General features: G+C 34.8%; 1 protein-coding gene across 1 annotated transcript in view; it reads right to left on the bottom strand.

Annotated features, from left to right (window-relative positions):
• Positions 1-19,584, bottom strand: part of LOC132372632 (serine/threonine-protein kinase MRCK alpha-like) — a 128,528-nt gene that overhangs the window by 93,341 nt on the left and 15,603 nt on the right. The window contains exons 3-4 of the mRNA XM_059934747.1: positions 16,646-16,888; positions 16,285-16,395 (exon numbers count right to left, since the gene is read on the bottom strand). Of these exons, the coding sequence (XP_059790730.1) occupies positions 16,285-16,395; positions 16,646-16,888 (354 nt within the window). The remainder of the gene's footprint in view (positions 1-16,284; positions 16,396-16,645; positions 16,889-19,584) is intronic.

Here is a 19,584-nt window from a genome sequence, read left to right as displayed (position 1 = left end):
CAAATAAAACGCTGAGAAACAAAATTAAACCATAGGTAAAAAAGAACAATCTACTGCAAAACAATAAGTTTTATTACAGGTATTGAAGGTAATTTAATATTAGCAAACATTAATAACTGTGCAAAAATTAAATTAACTCCATGTGATAATCTCTGTAAGTACCCCTGCCCAAAAGTATTTGATAAAATCTAATACCAATTCCAAAATACTACCCCAAGTCCCACAAAAAAAAAAAAAAGAGTTCAGTAATTCTCTTAAGAAATAACCTCTTTCAAGCTATCAGACAAAATAATACTTTCTAGTGAAACACCAGATACATCCAGGAATAATAACAACAAAAAGGATGTCTTCCATTATCTCTCTTATTTAATATTAGATTTTAGATATTCTAAGTAACATGTGACATAGTTACAAAACATGAATAGGTGAAAATCATGATCATTTCCACTTAATAAACTGTTCACTCAGAAAATGCAAATAAATCCACTGAAAAGTGTTGGAATTGATAAAGCTGAGTAAAACAACTGCATATTAGATAAATATAAATCAAACAGTACTTCTAGACAGTAGAATAAGCAATCATAGTAAAAATTTTCATTGTTAATAATAAAAAATTTTCATTTGTTTTTAATAGATCCAACAAAAATCACCAGCAACTAATACACACACAAGTAATAACAACAGTGAATAATTTGTTTGAATTATATGAAAAAACTACAAGTCTCTATAAAAGATTTAAAGAAGACAATATAGAAAAATACCAAGTACTTGAAAGGGAAGATTGAATGTACATATATTCAATGTTTCTTAAATTATCTTCCCTGTAAATTTAATTTAAAAATTTTAAATGTGGGAGGTAATACTGGGTGAGAGATGGAGACAAATGTTCTAGCACACAGGCAAAAATAAACTGGTAAAAATACCAAAGAAAATCCTGAAAAAGCACAAAGAGTAAAGAAGGAGAGAGGGTAATGTTCTTTTCAGATGTTAACATGTACTATCAATTTTTTAAAAAAAATTTTTTGTCTGCATCGGGTCTTTGTTGCTGCACGCGGGCTTTCTCTAGTTGCAGGGAGTGGGGTCTACTCTTCATTGCAGTGCTCAGGCTTCTCATTGTGGTGGCTTCTCTTGTTGCAGAGCACAGGCTCTAGGCGCGTGGGCTTCAGCAGTTGCAACACACAGCCTCAGCAGTTGCAGCACGTGGGCTTCAGTAGTTGTGGCGCGTGGGCTCAGTAGTCGTGGCGCACGGGCTTAGTTGCTCCGTGGCATGTGTGATCTTCCCAGACCAAGGATCAAACCCGTGTCCCCTGCAGTGGCAGGTGGACTTTTTTTCTTTTATAAATTTATTTATTTTTATTTATTTAATTTTGGCTGCCTTGGGTCTTCGTTGCTGCATGTGGGCTTTCTCTAGTTGCAGCGAGCAGGGGTTACTCTTTGTTGTGGTGCACGTGCTTCTCATTGCAGTGGCTTCTCTTGTTGTGGAGCACAGGCTCTAGGCAGACGGGCTTCACTAGTTGTGGCACGTGAGCTCGGTAGTTATGGCTCACGAGCTCTAGAGCGCAGGCTCAGTAGTTGTGGTGCACAGGCTTAGTTGCTCCACGGCATGTGGGATCTTCCCGGACCAGGGATCAAACACGTGTTCCCTGCGCTGGCAGGTGGATTCTTAACCACTGCGCCACCAGGGAAGTCCCTACGATAAATCTTTAATAAAGTATCAGTGTAATAGATCTCCACCCCAAAATAATTTAATTCGATATGTGAGATACTGTCAATCACTGAGGAAAGCAGTGATTAATTAATGGAATTGAAACCACAAGCTAGCAATTAAAGAAAAGAATGATTCTCACATCATACCATTTAGCAAAACAAACTCCAAATGGATTAGAACTAAATATCTTTAAACCCAATAGAAACATCCAGGAAAAAGCAGAATTACATATTTAGCAAACTCTGAAAAAAGAAGGACAAGCCAAGCTTCGAAGCAATAGAAGAACTATTGAGGAAAATAAAAACAAATCATCTATAATTTGAAAAAGAAACAAGACCAAAATTAAAGGGCAAATGATAAATTGGTAAAACAGTTGCAGAGAAGATAAACAGTACAATTTTTACTATGCAAAGACTTTATAAGAATTGATAAGAAAAACATTAAGACTACAAAATTAAATGGGCAAATGACTTAAAGAGATAATTCACAAAGAGAAAACATGATTAATAAATGATCTACTAAGAAAGCAAGAAATGCCTCTCATACTTGCAAAAATTTGTGGCATGTATCAAGTGCCTTAAAAATGATCTGACCACTTCATTTCCAGGTATCTGTTCTAAAAGAAGTGCATAAAAGGGTCCATGGTAATTATTATACTGCAAAAGTGAAAAATAAATACAGTCAGCTTGGGGGGATTGGTTCCAGGTCTGTCCACCCTCCATTACCAAAATCTACAGTCGCTCAAGTCCCATATATAAAATGGAGTAGTATTTGCATATAACGTACTCTCAAATACTTTAAATCACCTACAAATGCTATGTATAAGTTGCCAGGGCATGGCAAGTTCGCATTTTGCCTTCTGGAATTTTCTCCCCCACACCACCCCAAACAATGGGCTCTCTGTATCTACAGACATGGAAACTGCGGCTATGAAGGGCCAAGTGTATTTAACAGTAGGAAACTGGCTAAGTGGATATTCTTCTATAATCATTAAAATTATGTTTGTGACAATCACATAATAATGAAACAGAGAAAAAGCTTATATCACACTCTCAAGTGAAACATAAGGGTTAAGGGTTGACTTGTGTCCCTCCAAAATTCATACGTTGAAGTACTAAACACCAGTACCTCAGAATGTGACCATACTTAGAACTAGGGCTTTAAATACTGCATGATCTGACTTATGTGTGGAATCTAAAAAAGTCAAACTCTTAGAAGCAGAGAGTAGAACAGTGGTTGCGAAGGGCTGAGGGGGTAGGGGAAATGGGGAAATGTTGGTCAAAAGGCACAAATTTCAGATATGTAGGATAAATAAATTCTAGAGATCTAATGTGAAGCAGGATAACTACAGTTAACAATACTGTACTGCATACTGGAAATTTGCTAAGAGAGTGGATCTTAAGTATTCTTAGCCAAAAAAAAAAAGGAAGGAAGGAAGGAAGGGAGAGAGGTAGGGAGGGAGATGGGGAAGGTAGAAGGAAGGAGGTAACTGAGGTGATAGACACGTTAATTAGCTTGATTGTGGTAAACATTTCACGATGTATACATATATCTAAATATCAGGTTTTACATCTTAAATACATACAATTTTAAATTGTCATTTGTACTTCAAAAAGCCTGAAAAAAATGAAAATAAAAATAGGGTCTTCACAGAGGTAATCAACTTAAAATGAGGTCATCAGTGTAGGCCCTAATCCAATATGACTGTATCCTTATAAATAGAAGAAATTTAGACACAGAATCACGCACACATTGAGAACATCATATGAAGATTAAAGCAGAAATCAGGGTGATACATCTACAAACCAAGGAACGCTAAACACTGCCAGCAAACCATCAGAAGCCAACTCTGCAAACACCTTGATTTCAGATTTCTACTGCCATAATTGAGACAATAAATTCCTGTTTTTTAAGCCACCCAGTTTGTGGGTATTTGTAACAACTGCCCTAGCAAACTAATACAACGGGGTAAAAAAACTCCTGTGGTATATGATCGCAACAATTGGAAAGTACTTTTTTTTAAAAAACAGCCTTTCTCAAGTAAAGTCAATAGGGGAGAGGGGAGGTATATCTAACAGGGAGGAGAGGGCCCAGTGGAAGGAAGCACCATGGAAGGAAAGATACCCACAGCAAGTTATATCTAAATTGAGACCTGCGTAGAATATTGCTGGCAACATGTACAAAAGTCTAGATACTAGAGAAAACCTGATGTATGAGCAGGAAAACCCAAATAGTAAGTTAAAATCTCGAACAGCAAGGACCTCATAAGGTAAAAGCTATGTTACAAAGTTTGAGCCTCTTCTGAAAAGCAAAGTGGTATCATGAAAGGATTTTAAGCACAAAACTAAAAGACTTTAAAACTACTATTCTGACTACAATATGAAGAACAAATTTTTTTCAACTAGGGGGAAAAAAAGCCCAGGAAAACCAGACAGAACATTACATATTTATCCAGACAAGAAATGATAGCTGTATTAATGTTTAAAAAATAAAATATTAACCAAAAAAACAGCTTTACAAGATATAATTCACATATCATACTATTGACCCATTTAAAGTGAACAATTCAGTAGTTTTTGGTATACTACATTAATTGTTTTAAAGTGGTAAAACATATATAACAAAAAATTGCCATTTTAACCATTTTAAATGTACAATTCAGTGGTATTACATTCACAATGTTGTGCAACCATCAACACTGTAATTTCTAAAACTTTTTCATCTTCTCAAAGAGAATTCTGTAACCATTAAGGAATAAACACCCCATTACCCCCTCTACCCTGCCCCTGGTAATCTCTATTCCACTTTCTATCTCAATGAATTTGCCTATTCTAGATATCTCATATAAGTAGAATCATATAATATTTGTCGCCTTTTGTCTAGCTTCTTTCACTTAGCATAATGTTCTCAATATTCATCCATGTTGCAGGATGTATCAGAACTTCACCCCATTTATGGTTGAATAATATTCCATGATATGTACTTGCCACATTTTGTTTATCTGTTGATGAACACTTGGGTGGTTTATACCTTTTTGGCCATTTTACTAATGTTTTAATGAACACTGGTGTACAAGAGTCTGTTTGAAGTCCCTGCTTACAATTCTTTTGGGTATATAACTAGGAGTTGAATTACTCAGTCATATGGTAATTCTACGTTTACTTTTATTGAGGAATCACCAATTGTTTTCATATTCCTGCGAGCACTTATTTTGCTTTTGTTTTTAATTTTAGCCATCTTAGAAGGTATGAAGTGGTATCTTGTGGTTTTAACTTCATTTCCCTAATAATTAATGATGCTGAACATCTTTTCATGTGCTTATTGGCTACTGATATATCTTCTTTGGAGAAATGTGTATGCAAGTGATTGCCCATTTTTTGATTGGGCAGTTTATCTTTTCTGTTAAGTTGTAGGAGTTCGTTATAAATTCTGGATATCAAACCCTTATCAGATATTTGATTTACAAATGATTTCTTCCATTCTTTAGGTTATCTTTTCATTTTCTTAAAAATGTCCTTTGATGCAATACAAATAAGTTTTTATTAAGATGAAGTCTAATTTATCCATTTTTTGTTTTGTTGCTTATGCTTTCTGTGACTTAAGAATCTACTTCCAAACCCAAGGTCATGAAGATTTACCCCAATGTTTTCTTCTAAGAGTTTTATGGTTGTAGCTCTTACATGTAAGTTGTTGATCCATTTTGAGTTAATTTTTTAATATGGTGTAAGGTAGGGGTCCAAATTCATTTGTTTGCATGCAGAAATCCAGCTGTCTGGCACATGAGTTGAAGGAACTATTCTTTCCATACTGAACAGATTTAGTACTTATGTGTACCTATGTCAAAAATCAATTGTGGCTATAGATACATGAGTTTATTTCTGGACTCTTAATTCTCTCCCAGTGGTCTATATTCTTATGCCAGTGTCATATTTTTTTATTACTGTGATTTTGTAATAAGTTTTGAAATTGGGAAGTGTGGGTCTTCTAACTTTGGCCTTCTTTTTCAAGCTTTTTGGCTATTTGGGGCAATTCCACATGAATTTGAGGCTCATATTTTCCATTTCTGCAAAAGGGGCTGTTGATAATAGGGATCAAATTGAACCTGTACATCACTTTTGGTAAAACTACATCTGAACCATACTAAGTCTTCTTATTCATAAACATGGGATATCTTTTCTTTATTTTAGGTAACCTTTAATTTCTTTCAGCAATGTTTTATAATTTTCAGTGCACAACATTCTTGGTTAATTTTATTCCAAGGCATTCTTTTAGATGCTATTGTAACTATAATTGCTTTCTTAATTTCATTGTGGATTGCTCATTGCTGACATAAGGAACACAACTAATTACTATATGTTGATCGTGCAACCCTGCGGTTGTTTGTTTTCTTATTGAGTTTTAAGAATTCTTTGAATATTTGGATAACAGTTTTGTATCAGATATGTCTGCATTTTCCTGCAGTCTGTGCCTCGTCTTTTCATTCTTGGCCGTGACTTTCATAGTCCAGAAAATTTCAATTTCAGTGAGATCTAGCATAGTAATTCTTTATTTCATGGACTGTGCCTTTGGTGCTGAAAGTAAAAAGTCATCACCATACCAAAGATTATCTAGGTTTCTCCTACGTTATCGTCTAGGAGTGTTAATAGTTTTGTGTTTTACATCTAGGTCTGTGATCCATTTTGAGTTAATTTTTGTGAAGGGTGTAAGTTCTGTGTCTAGATTCAATTTTCTTTTTTTTTTGCATTGATGTCTAGTTCTTCTAACACTATTTGTTAAAAAGTACATCTTTGCTCCATTGTATTGTCTTTGCTTTGTCAAAGATGATTTATCTGTATAGTCTCTTGCCAATACCATACTGTCTTGATTGTTGCAGTTTTATATAAGTCTTGAAGTCAGTATTCCAGCTATGTTTTTTTCCTTCACTGTTGTGTTGGCTATTCGGGTCTTTGCCTCTCCATATAAACTTTAGGCTTAGTTTGTTGATACCCATAAAAGAAGTTGCTGCAATTCTGACTTGTACTGCATTAAATCTGTAGTTGAAGATGGGAAGAACTGACATAAGATACCTAGTACGGAGTCTTCCTATCCATGAACATGGAATGTCTCTCCATATACTTAGTTCTTCTTTGATTTCTTTCGTCAGAGTTTTATAGTTTCCCCCATACAGATCTTATGCATATTTTGGTATATTTATACTTCAATATGTCATTTTTGTGGGTGCTAATGTTAAGAGTACTGAGGTTTAAATTTCAAATTCCACTTATTCATGGTTGGTATGACTGACCATACCAACCAAAGTGACTGACTTTTGTGTATTAATCTTGTACCTGCAACCTTGCTATAAATGCCTTACTAGTTCCAGGAGTTTTTTTGTTAATTTTTTTGATTCTCTACATAGACAATCATATCATCTGCTAACCAAGACAATTTTATGTCATCTTTCCCAATCTGTATACTTCTTTTTTGTTTTCTTGTCTTGTTGCATTAGCTAAGACATACAGCATGAGGTTGAAAAGCAGTAGTGAGAGGAAAAATCCTTGCTTTGTTCTTGATCTGAATGAAAAAGCTTCAAGATTCTCGCCATTAAGTATGATGTTACTTTAGGTTTTTTGATAGGTATTCTTTATCAAGTTGAGGAAGTTCCCCTCTATTCCTAGTTTACTGAGTTTTTATCATGAATGAGTATTAGAGTTTGTCAGATGCTTTTTCTGTATCTACTGATACAATCATGTGCTTTTTATCACATCAATGATGCATTACATTAATTGACTTCCAAATGCTGAACCAGCCTTGTGTACATGGGATGAAATCCCATTTGGTTGTGGTGTATAATTCTTTTTATATATTGTTGGATTCAATTTGTTAATATTTTTTGAGGACTTTTGCACCTATGTCTATGAGGCCTTCTACATTGGTCTGTAGCATTCTTTTCTTGTAACGTCTTTGTCTGGTTTTGGTATTAGCATAATTCTTGCATCATAGAATGAGTTAAGAAGTATTTCCTCTATTTCTATCTTCTGAAAGCAACTGTAGAGAATTGTCATGATTTCTTCCTTAAATGTCTGGTAGAATTCACCAGTGAATACATCTGGGCCTGGTGCTTTCTGTTCTGGAAGATTATTAATTATTGATTCAATTTCTTTAACAGACAGAGCCGTTTCAGATTATTTATTTCTCCTTGGTTAGTTATGGGAGCTGTGTCTTTGAAGGAATTGGTCCATTTCATCTAGGTTATCAAATTTGTAGGCAAAGAATTAATTGTTCATAGTATTCCTTTATTAGCCTTTTCATGTACATGGGTTGCACACTGATGTCCTGTCTTTCATTTCTGATATTAGTAGCATCCTGTCTCTCTTTTCTTTGTATTTGTGTTTTATTTTACAATCAAAGGTTTAAAGATATAGCAGAGAGTACAGCAGGCAAAACACAGATTAAGCATATTCTGTGCAAAAATATTTACCACAGAAAAGAGAAGAAAAATTTTAAAAGAATTATAGTGTGAAGGTAATTATAAATATATGAAATAATATAAACTATATTGATAGGTAATTCCCCTTCTTTTCAAGTTTCCAAGGGAATTATTAAATTTATATAAGGTATTCAAACTTGTAAGTTTGAAAATCTGTTTGAAAGACATTTTTACTGGAAAAATATAAGTGACCAAATTGTCTCAAATCAACAATAAAATAAAGCACTGAGAAGCTACTATGTAGTAACAAGGGATGTGTTACAAGAGAATTTTTTCAGATTTCAAGGAAGAGTTTATTTCTATGAGCACAGAGAAAAAAAGAAAGTTTTACTCTACTTTATATAAAATTAAGATAAGCCTGAAACAAAACCTGATCAAAACACCAAATAATAAAACCAGACTCATCTCAATATATTGATACATTTAACAGTAAAAATTGTTAATAAAAAGTTAACATTTGAAATCCACTGCTGTATTGAAATTCAGTTATTTATATGAGCAACTGATTACCAGAATGTAAGAACAGTTTCATACTAGAAAACTTGTGAATATGATTTCTTTCAAAAATAGATAAAGGGACCCCTTTTTTTCTTAATTAGCCTGGATAGAGGCTTATCGATTTCATTGATCTTTTTAAAGAATAAGCTTTGGTTTCAATGATTTTTCTCTACTGGTTTCCTGTTTTCAATTGGATGGATTTCTGCTCTAATTTTTATTATTTTTCTTCTGTTTACTTTAGATTTCATTTGCTCTTCTCTTTCTAGTATTCTAAGGTGGAAGCTAAAATGATTAATCTTAGATCTTTCTTCTTTTCTAATATATGCATTCAATGCCACAAGTTTCCCTCTAAGCACTGCTTTCACTGTATCTGACAAATTTTGACAATTTGTGTTTTCATTTTCATTTAGTTCAAAATATTTTTAAGTTTCTCATGAGACATTTTCTTTGGCTCATGTGTTTTTTATAAGGGTGGTGCCTTAATTCCAAGTATTTTGGAATTTCCAGCTATCTTTTTGTTACTGACATCTAGTCTAATTCCACTATGGTCTGAGAGCAGACAATGTATGATTCCTGTTTTTTTAAATTTGTTAAGGATTTCTTAAGGTTTGTTTTATGGCCCAGAATGTGGTCTATCTTGGTGGATGTTCCATGTAAGCTTGAGAAGAATGTGTATTCTGCTGTTGTTGGGTGAAGCAGTATATAGATGTCCTTACATCCATTTGATTGATGATGGATGTTGAGTTCAACTATGTCCTTACTGATTTTTTTGCCTGCTGGATCTGTCCATTTCTGATAAAGGGGTGCTGAAGTTCCCAAGTATGACAGTGAATTCATCTCTTTTTCTCTGCACTTCTGTCAGTTTTTGCCTCATGCATTTTGATGCTATGTTGTTACATGCATACACATTAAGTATGCTACATCTTCTTGGTGAACAGCAATGCCCTTCTTTATTTCCAAAAACTTTCCTTACTCCAAATTCCACCCTGTCTGAAATGAATATAGCTACTTCCACTTTCTTTTGATTAGTGTTATCATGGGATATCTTTCTCCATCCACTTACAGGCATACCTTGGGGATATTGTGGGTTCAGTTCCAGACTACTGCAAAAAGGCGAATATTGCAATAAGGTGCGTCACATGAATTTTTTGATTTCCCAGTGCATATAAAGGTTGTATTCACACTATACTCAGTTTATTAACTGTGCAATAGCGTTATGTCTAAAAAAATGTACACACCTTAATTTTAAAAATACTTTATTGCTAAAAATGCTAACCATCATCTGAGCCTTTAGCGAGTTGCAATCTTCTTGCAATAGTAACATCAAAGATCAATAATCACAGATCACCACAACAAATATAATAATGAAGAAATTTGAAATACTGTGAGAATTACCAAAATGTGACATAAAATCATGAAGTGAACAAACGCTATTGGAAAAATGGTGCTGACAGACTTGCTTGATGCAGGTTGCCACAAACCTTCAATTTGTAATATCTGCAAAGTACAATACAGCAAAGCACAATAAAACAAGGTATGCCTGTACTCTTAATCTAGACACTGGGCGTCTGTATCCACAAATTCTGCATCCATGGATACGGAGGGCTGACTGTACTACACCATTTTATATAAGGGAATTGAGCATGTGCAGATTTTGGTATCCATGGGGTGCGGAGAGGGCATGGAACCAACGCCCCATGGATACTGAGGAACAACTATATGTGCCTCTACACCTAAAGTGGGCTTTTTAGACAACATATAGTTACATACTGTTTTTTGATCCAACCTGACATAATCTGTTTTGTAATTGGTATACTTAAGACCATTGACATCCTAAATGATTGTTGATGTTTTTTGATTAATATCTATTATATTTGCTACTGCTTTCTATTTATTGCTCCTTTCTTTGTATCTATTTTGTCTTCCATACCTTTTCTGTCTTTTGCGGGGTTTTTTTCCCCTTGTTTTTGGCCACGCCGTGCGGCATGCGGGATCTCAGTCCCTGACCAGGGATTGAACCCATGCCCCCTGCATTTGAAGCACAGAGTCTCAACCACAGAACTGCCAGGGAAGTCCCTGTCTTTTGTGGTTTTAATTAAGCATTTTATATGATCCAATTTTCTCCCCATTCTGAGCATATCAGTTGAACTCCTTTTTTAAGTGGCCATTCTACAGCTTGCAATACCCATTTATAACCAATCCAAGTCCAGTTTCAAATAACACTCTACCACTTCATGAATAGTGCAAGTACCATAAAATGAAATAATCCTAATTCCTGCCTCCTATCCCTTGTATAATTGCTGTCATTCATTTCAGTTATACATAAGCATACATAAGCATATTTATATATACATGTAATCAGACATAAGCATATATATAAGTATAATTGAATACATTGTTGCTATTATTTTGAACATTTCATCTATTAGATTAAGAATAAGAAAAATAAAAGCTTTTATTTATTTTACCTTCATGTATTCCTTCTCTGATGCTCTTTCTTTCTTTATGTAGATCTGAGTTTCTGACCTGTATCATTTTCCTTCTCTCTGGAGAACTTCTTTTAACATTTCTTGCATGGCAGGTTTACTGGCAACAAATTCCCTCAAATCTTTGTCTCAGAAAGTCTTTATTTCTCCTTCACTTTTGAAAGATAATTTCTCAAAGTACAAAATTCTAGGTGGGTAGGTTTTTTTTCTCAACACTTTAAATATTTCACTCCACTCTCTTCTTGTTTGCATGGGTCTGAGGAAAAGTCAAATGTAATTCTTACCTTATGTTTTCTACAGGTAAGGTATTTTTTTACCTCTGACTGCTTTCAGGATTTTTATCTTTATCTATAGTTTGAAAATGGCATGTCTAGGTGTAATTTTTTGGGTATTTATCCTGTTTGGTGTTCTTTGAGCTTCCTGGATCTGTGGTTTAGTGTCTGACATTAATTTGGGGGAAATTTTCAGTCATTATTGTTTCAAACGGTTCTTCTGTTCCTTTCTCTGTTCACCTTTTAGTGTTCCCATTATACGTATGGTACAACTTTTGTAAATGTTCCACAATACTTGGATATTCTTTTCTGTTTTTTCACTTTTTTCTCTTTGCTTTTCAGTTTGGGCAGTCCTATTTTGATATCCTCAAGCTCAGAGATTCTTTCTTCAGCTGTATCCAGTGTACTAATAAGCTCATAAAGGGCATTCTTCATTCTGTTACAATATTTTTCATGTCTAGCATTTCTTTTTGGTTCTTTCTTAGAATTTACATCTCTCTGCTTACATTGCCCATTTATTTTTCCATGCTTTCTACTTTTTCATTAAAGTCCTTAGGATATCAATCACAGTTGTTTTCAATTCCTGGCCTGATAATTTCAACATCCCTGAGTCTGGTTGTGATGTTTGCTCTATTCTGTGTTTTTTGCCTTTCAGTATGTCTTGTAATTTTTGGTTGACAGGTGAACATGATGTACTGGGTAAAAGGAACTGCTGTAAATAAGCTATTAGTAACGTGGTCGCAAGCTGTGGGGGGAGGGGAAGCGTTCTATAGTCCTAAGATTGGATATCAGTATGTTACTGAGCCTGTGCTTCTGGACTGTGAACTTAAGACAACCTTGTCAGTTTTTCTCCCCCACTTACCTGTTTTGACAGGGTGACTAGAGTGGGCTGGGGCTGAATATTTCCCTTCCCTCAAGTCAGTTAGGTCTGATAAAACCCCAGCAAGTTAGATTCTGGTTGAAGAATCAAAATTGAAGAATTCAAAATTGTTACTCCTATTGTTAGTACAAGGGGATTTTTCTCTGATATTCACTGTGAAAAGCTGGTAGAGCTCCAGGATGTAAAACTGATGAAACTCTCAGGGCTCCCCAATGACGAGGCTCCCCTGGAGTTTTTATCTCTCAAACTTGTCCACACTGAGCCTCTAGCAATTTTTCAATAACAGTTCAGGTCTCCCTACACTGGTACTGATTTCCTACAAGGGTTCCTGATCTCATAAGTTGTGATTCTCTCTATTTGCCTGTCACTCTCTCCAGTCTGGAGGACAGCAGTTGGTTCTGTGATATTACTTCCCTTACAGATCTAAGAAGAGTTGTTGATTTTTCAATTTGTTCAGCTTTTTACTTGTTGTTAGAACAAAGTGGTGACTTCTGAAGTTCTTATATACTGGATTGGAAACTGGTAGCATTCTTTGGAGTGTTTAAATATAGGATCCTGTGATCTGCAAATAGAGATAGTTTTACTTCTTCTTTTCCAGTTTGGATGCCTTCTATTTCCTTTTCTTATCTAATTCCTTTGGCTAGAACTGCCAGCATAATGTTAATTGCAGTGGTGAAAATGGGCATCCTTGTCTCATTCCTAAACTCAGGGAAAAAATTTTCAGTCATTCACCATTGAGTATGATGTTAGCGATGGGTTTTTCATAAATGCCTTTGATCATGTTGAGTATATTCCCTTCTATTCCTAGTTTTCTGAGAGTTTTTATCATGAAAGGATGTTGAATTTTGTGAAATGACTTATGTGTATCAATTAAGATGATCATGTGGTTCCCCCCTCCCTTTGGTTCTTTTAATGTGATGTATTACATTGATTTATTTTCTTACATTCAACCACCCTTGCATTCCTGGGATAAACCCCACTTTGCCATGGTTTATAATCCTTTTAATATGGCTTTGGATTTGGTTTGCTGGTGTTTTGTTAAGAATTCATACGTCTATATTCGTTAGGAATACTGGTCTGTAATTTCCTTTTCTTGTGATATTATTCATATGGCTTTGGTATTACGGCAATGCTGGCCTTATGGAATGAGTTAGGAAGTGTTCCCTATTCTTGTATTCTGTGGAAGAGTTTAAGAGGAATTGGTGTTAATTCTTCCTTAAAAATTTGGTTCAGTTCACTAGTGAAGCCATCCGGTCCTGGGCTTTTCTTTGTCAGGAGGTTTCTTATTACCCATTCAATCTCTTTGCCTGTTGTAAGTCTGTTGAGACTTTCTATTTTGTCTTGCATTTAGGTAATGTGTGTGCTTCTTGATCTGTCCATTTCATCTAGATTATTTATTTTGTTGGTATAGAGTTGTTTATAGTATTCTTTTATAATCCTTTTGCTTTCTGATGATAGGTATTAATATCCACTTTCATTTCTGATGTTAGTTATTTGTTTCTTCCCTTCCTCCCTCTCTCTGTCAGTCTAGCTAAAGGTTTGTCCATTTTGTTGATCTCTCAAAGAATCAACTTTGGTTTCATTCCCTTTATTATTATTATTCTGTTCTCATTTGATTGAACACTGCTCTAATCCTTATTATTTCCTTCCATCTGCTAGCTTTGTTTCCTTTGCTCCTTTTTTCTAGTTCTGTAAGATATAAAGTTAGGTTACTGATTTGAGATCTTTCTTCCCTTTTAATATAGGCATTGACAGCTATAAATTTGTCTCTGAGCACTGCCTCCATTGCATCCCATGTAGTATTTTCATTTGATTAATCTATAGGTATTTTCTAATTTGCCTTGTGATTTCTTCATTGACCCACTGATCGGTTAAGAGTGTCTTATTTCATTTCCACATTTTTTTTAGCATTCCAGTTTTCCTTATGCTATTGATTTCTAGCTTCATTCCATTGTGATTGGAGTAGATACTTTGTGTGATCTCAATCTTTTTACATTTATTGAGATTTATTTTGTGGTCTAACATCTGGTTTATTCTGGAGAATGTATCAATTGCACTTGAGAAGAATATGTATTCTGCTGTTGTTGGGTGGAGGGTTCTATATATGTATCTGTTAGTTCTAGTTGGTTATATTGTTGATCAAGACATCTATATGCTTATTTATCTTCTGTCTATATGTTCTATACATTTTCGGAAGTGGGGTATTAAAGTTTCTAACTTATATTCAAGAACTTTTTTTCTCTTCAATTCTATTGAAGAGTATTCTTAATGAAGTAAAGATTCCTACAACCTTTTAAAGGGGCCAAAATAAGTTTCAAAATTTACATGTGTATACCTTTAAATCAAGAAATTCCACTTTTAGAAAATATCCTAAAGAAATGATAGTACGATAATAATAATAGCTAACAGTTATTGAGCCTTTACTTTGTGCCAGGCCATGGGCTAAGCATTTTAAATGCATTAACTAATTTATTGGGTAGTTTTATTATTATCCCAAATTTCCCAAATCTGTAAATGATGCAAGAGATTGTGAGTGTCTAATATGTAGGTAAACACATGTGACTCAAGTTTTCAATGAGCAGTGTTTGTTACAGAAGAAAATAAAAATCAAACTAGTGGACAGAATGGTACTGAGAATTAGAAAACCTGGGTTTAAATTGTACTCTATCATTTAAGACTATAAAATCCTAAACTCATCTGAGTTTTGCTTTCCTCAAATGCAAATAATCTCTAAGATTTCCTCCAGTTTGCACTTTGTGATTCTTTTGTTTACCAAAATCACCTAAGATAGTGCTGGAAACAAAGTAGTCCCTGACTGAAAGTTATTTGAGACGGTAATGTAATGACTTCTATACACTAATCCTGCTCTAGAAGCATAGATTATTTATAGAAGAAACATCTCTATTTTGGAAAGCTAACCAAGACTGTGCAATCATGATTAATCAAAACAAAACAAATAATATACCAGTCTATGTTCTCAATAAGCTAAGTCACAGTTTAGGTGGGGAGACATTTTGTGAATAAATAATTATAATAAGAGCTATTGTAAAGTTATTAACAAAATTATATAGCAGCAGAGAATAAGGAATATTTCGACTTCCTGAGATGACATTCGACTTCATTCTTATATTTGCTGGATGAATAAGATACTAGACTAGGCACACAAGGAGCGTGTGGAGGTGGTGGCTGGCAGACAATGCAGAGGAATCGGGATATGCAAAGGGTAGAGTCAAGAAAAGGCAGATATCATATTCAGATTATAATTTAGTGTTATAGAAATACGACATCAATTAATCCTAATTCTCTCACTTTGACATATATAATATTATTATTATAGCTAATAGTTACTGACCACTTACGATACGGCAGCTTACATACATATACATGTACTCCTTACATGAAACCAATGAGATAGGGTTTTACAAATGAGAAATTAAGGTCCAAAGAGATTAAATGTTTTGTCCAGCATTACACAGCTGGTAACTGATGAGGCTAGGCTTTAAAACCAGATAGTCCAACTCTAGAGTTGGCACAAAGATTTCCCTTGCTAAGCACTTCTGCTGAGATGGTTAAACCCAGGCCAATTATCATCTCATCCCACTTAACCGAAGTATCTGCAAAGCTACCTCTGAGCCTCTCCTAAGTCACTTAACAAGACAGAGGATCTGGACATCTAACCATGCCTCCCATGAGATTACCAATCTATCTTGTCAAGGTATGCAGCCCTTCATAAATAGTTTAACTCCTTCCTGAAAGATTTCTTCTCCCCACTAAATACAGCCTTCCCTTTCCTTACAGCGTGATTAAGAAGTCTACACCAGCTTCCTATTGATAAGAATGAGAATTAAGAATACTATGTTTGAAGGATAGCTAGTTTTTACTCTACACCAAAAAGAGAACATAACATAGTCCTGTTAAGCAGAAAGAGGAGAAAATTAATTCAACTTCATAAATATGAAATCAAACGATACCTTCAGTCCCTCTAATTCATTTTCCAGTTGCTTAGAATAGTGCTCGCTCTGTTCGCGCAATTTCCTGTCTTTAGATGCTTCAGCAGCTACAGCTTCTGTACGAACTTCCAGCTTTAAAATAAAATGAAAAAAGCAGATTTCATGGTTATAATTGTTTCTCCAATAAAATGTTTCCCCAGGGGAATTTACCTTGCAATAGATAGATAACTCAAATGTTGAAATTCATATTAAATCATATTACCAAACTAAAAAGAAAAAACTTTTCAAAAATTAAAGAATGAAATATATATTATTTCACTAGTCTGAAAAAGCAGCTTTAATCACTACCCCATGGGCACTACAAATTTGCCTGACTACTAACCTCTTTTTTGGCTCTTTCTGTTCTGCGCAGTTCTTGCCTTAAGCTTTCAACTTTTTGCATCACCAGGTCCACCTCTTCTTCCTTATCTCGGACATGGCGAGCAAGTTTCTGTTTTTGGGTGTGCAATTCTGTTAGCCGCTCATTGATCTCCATGAATTCCTGCATGGCCAGTTTCCTCTGACAGTGTGCGTCTTTCAGCTCTTTGGATTGGTTTTTTAATCGCTCACTAGCCTGGACTAGTTCCTACAGTTTTGTAAAAAGAATATAAGTTACCAATTCTGCAACCTAGGGACCAAATTTGGCCATCAAAATATTTATCATGAAGTCAAGAAGAGCCAAAATTATTCACCTCAGAACAAAATTAAAAGAAATGAACTACTTTTGAACAGATACTAGGAACACGGTGCTCTGTCCATATTCTCAATTCCTTATGCTAACATGCTAACTGCAAAGGAACAACTGATTTAACCTTCCAGTACCTTACTTTCAATAAATAAATAAATAAATAAATAAAGGTATAGGAATACAAGATACAATGGTAAAGACAAAGATTTTGTGAAATTTAATGGATATCTGTGAGATTTTAAAAAATTATATCAAATGATTACATGCCGCAGACCGGCTGCAGAAAGCTAGAAGTTCCTGGAGGTGAGGGGTAAGGAACTGAAAAGCACCAGTATGGGGTCAGAAGGGCCAAGACAACTGATGGTTGCAAGGCTAGTTTATTCAAAGAGCATGAATGTATATATAGGTTTAGTACGGAACGAATACCAGACAACAAATCAGCAAACCTTGTATTTCCACATAATTCTGTCGCCACTATCTATGCACCATTATCTATGCGCCACTATCTATGTGTCACTATCTATGCATCACTATCTATGCATCACTATCTATGCATCACTATCTATGCGTCAGCATGCCTTATGGGCCATTCTTTGGAGATACAGACTTCCCCCTCAGGGCAGCACGTCCTTCTTCTGGGGAACAACCAGGGGCTCTTAGATCCAGAGCAGGCACCTGGAACGAAACTGGCCGCAAGCCATTTTCCTTTTTTACGCTCAATACCGCAGCGTCAGGAGTGCATACCAAGAAAGAGACAAGCAGTTCTCCGCAAAGCAGAAAGCTGAATAAGCTTACAGCTTGGGGGCCACCACAATTACAAATGATAAAAACAAGGGTTATATTTGATGTGGAGACTAACTCTTGGGCCAGCAGCAAAGAGAAAAGCTAATTAAAGTGAGAAACTTAGAAAGAGCTGAAGTAGACTTGGGTCAGTAGAACCATCTGCCTCCCAGCAAAAGGAAATGCAAACCTTCTTTGAGGAAAAGAGTCTCAATGATATCTATGTTTTTTGTTTTTTTTTTAAGAGCATACAAATACGAGCTCACAACCATAGATTTCCCAAACACCCAAAGGACAAACAACCACAAGCAAACATTATAAACAATAAAAATAAACCCCAATGGTATCTGGATATTAGAACTATCAGATACTGATAAGATTGCTATACATGTAATGTTTGAATAAAAGGAAATCATAAAAATAGGAAAATGACAAAAGACTATTTAAAATGATGAGGCAAAAAGACTACGAAAAACTGTTTACAAAACATTGTATAGAGCATTTAGAAATGAAAAAACGTAAGTATTAACATTAAAAACATGAATCCACCAATATAGAAAGCTCTACCTTTATGAAGAAAAATATGAAGAAACTCAAACCCAGAAACTAAAAAATAAAATATATAACATTAAATAAAAATTAAAAAAAAAAAGAAGTCAGAGGGGAAAAAAACACAAATCACCTATTCCCCATCCTCAAAAAGGAAAAAATAAGATAATTAGAGCAGAAATCTAAGAAGTAACAATAGTAACAGGAGGACATATTTTTAAAGAGATAATAATTAAAATTGTACACACAGAAAAATTACTTTTGAAGTATGAGGCTAAAAAATAATGAGATTCATACAAACACAAATTGACAGAGCTTACCACAACCAGATCTGAACTTAAAGGAACCTCTAAATATTTATTTCAGGAAAATGAAAAATGATCTTAGAAGGAAGGTCTAATGAAAGAGAAGTGGAGGGCTAAGAAATTGGTAAACACAAATATGAATGTAAGCAAACTTGTGTATAAGACTGTATTATTGTCTCATTTGTACAGTAAACAAAAAGGACATAACTAACATATTGGTCCAAAAAAGCACAGTAGTTGGGAAGAAGCAATAGAGTTAAAGGTCCTCAAAGTGTTTGGGAGCAACAGTTTAAGATACTAGGTTGGCCAAAAGGTTCATTCGGTTTTTCCCGTAAGATGGCTCTAGTAGCGCTTAGTTGTCTTTAACTTCATTCCAAACAATCTTGTTAGATTTTCTTGTGACACCTGTCATAACAGTATACAGTTAAAAAAAAACTTATCAAAACTGGTGAATTTTTGTGTAGCCATTTTAATACTGAAGATGGAAGAAAAAAGCAACATTTTCAGCATATTATGCTTTATTATTTCAAGAAAGGTAAAAACTCAACTGAAACACAAAAGAAAGATTTGTGCAGTGTATGGAGAAGGTGCTGTGATTGATTGAACGTGTCAAAAGTGGTTTGCGAGGTTTCATGCTGGAGATTTCTTGCTGGACGATGTTCCACAGTCAGGTAGAACAGCTGAAGTTGATAGTGATCAAATTGAGACATTAATTGAGAACAATCAATGTTATACCACATGACAGATAGCCGACATACTCAAAATATCCAAATCAAGCGTTGAAAATCATTTGCACCAGCTTGGTTATGTGAATTGCTTTGATGTTTGGGTTCCACATAAGTTAAGCAAAAAAAACCTTCTTGACCGTATTTCTGCATGCGATTCTCTGCTTAAACATAATGAAAACATACCGTTTTTAAAGCAAATTGCGATGAGCGATGAAAAGTGGATGCTGTACAA

Source organism: Balaenoptera ricei, chromosome 1, assembly GCF_028023285.1.
Source record: "Balaenoptera ricei isolate mBalRic1 chromosome 1, mBalRic1.hap2, whole genome shotgun sequence".
NCBI classification, from domain to species: domain Eukaryota; kingdom Metazoa; phylum Chordata; class Mammalia; order Artiodactyla; family Balaenopteridae; genus Balaenoptera; species Balaenoptera ricei.
This window is presented reverse-complemented; position numbering and strand designations above follow the sequence as displayed.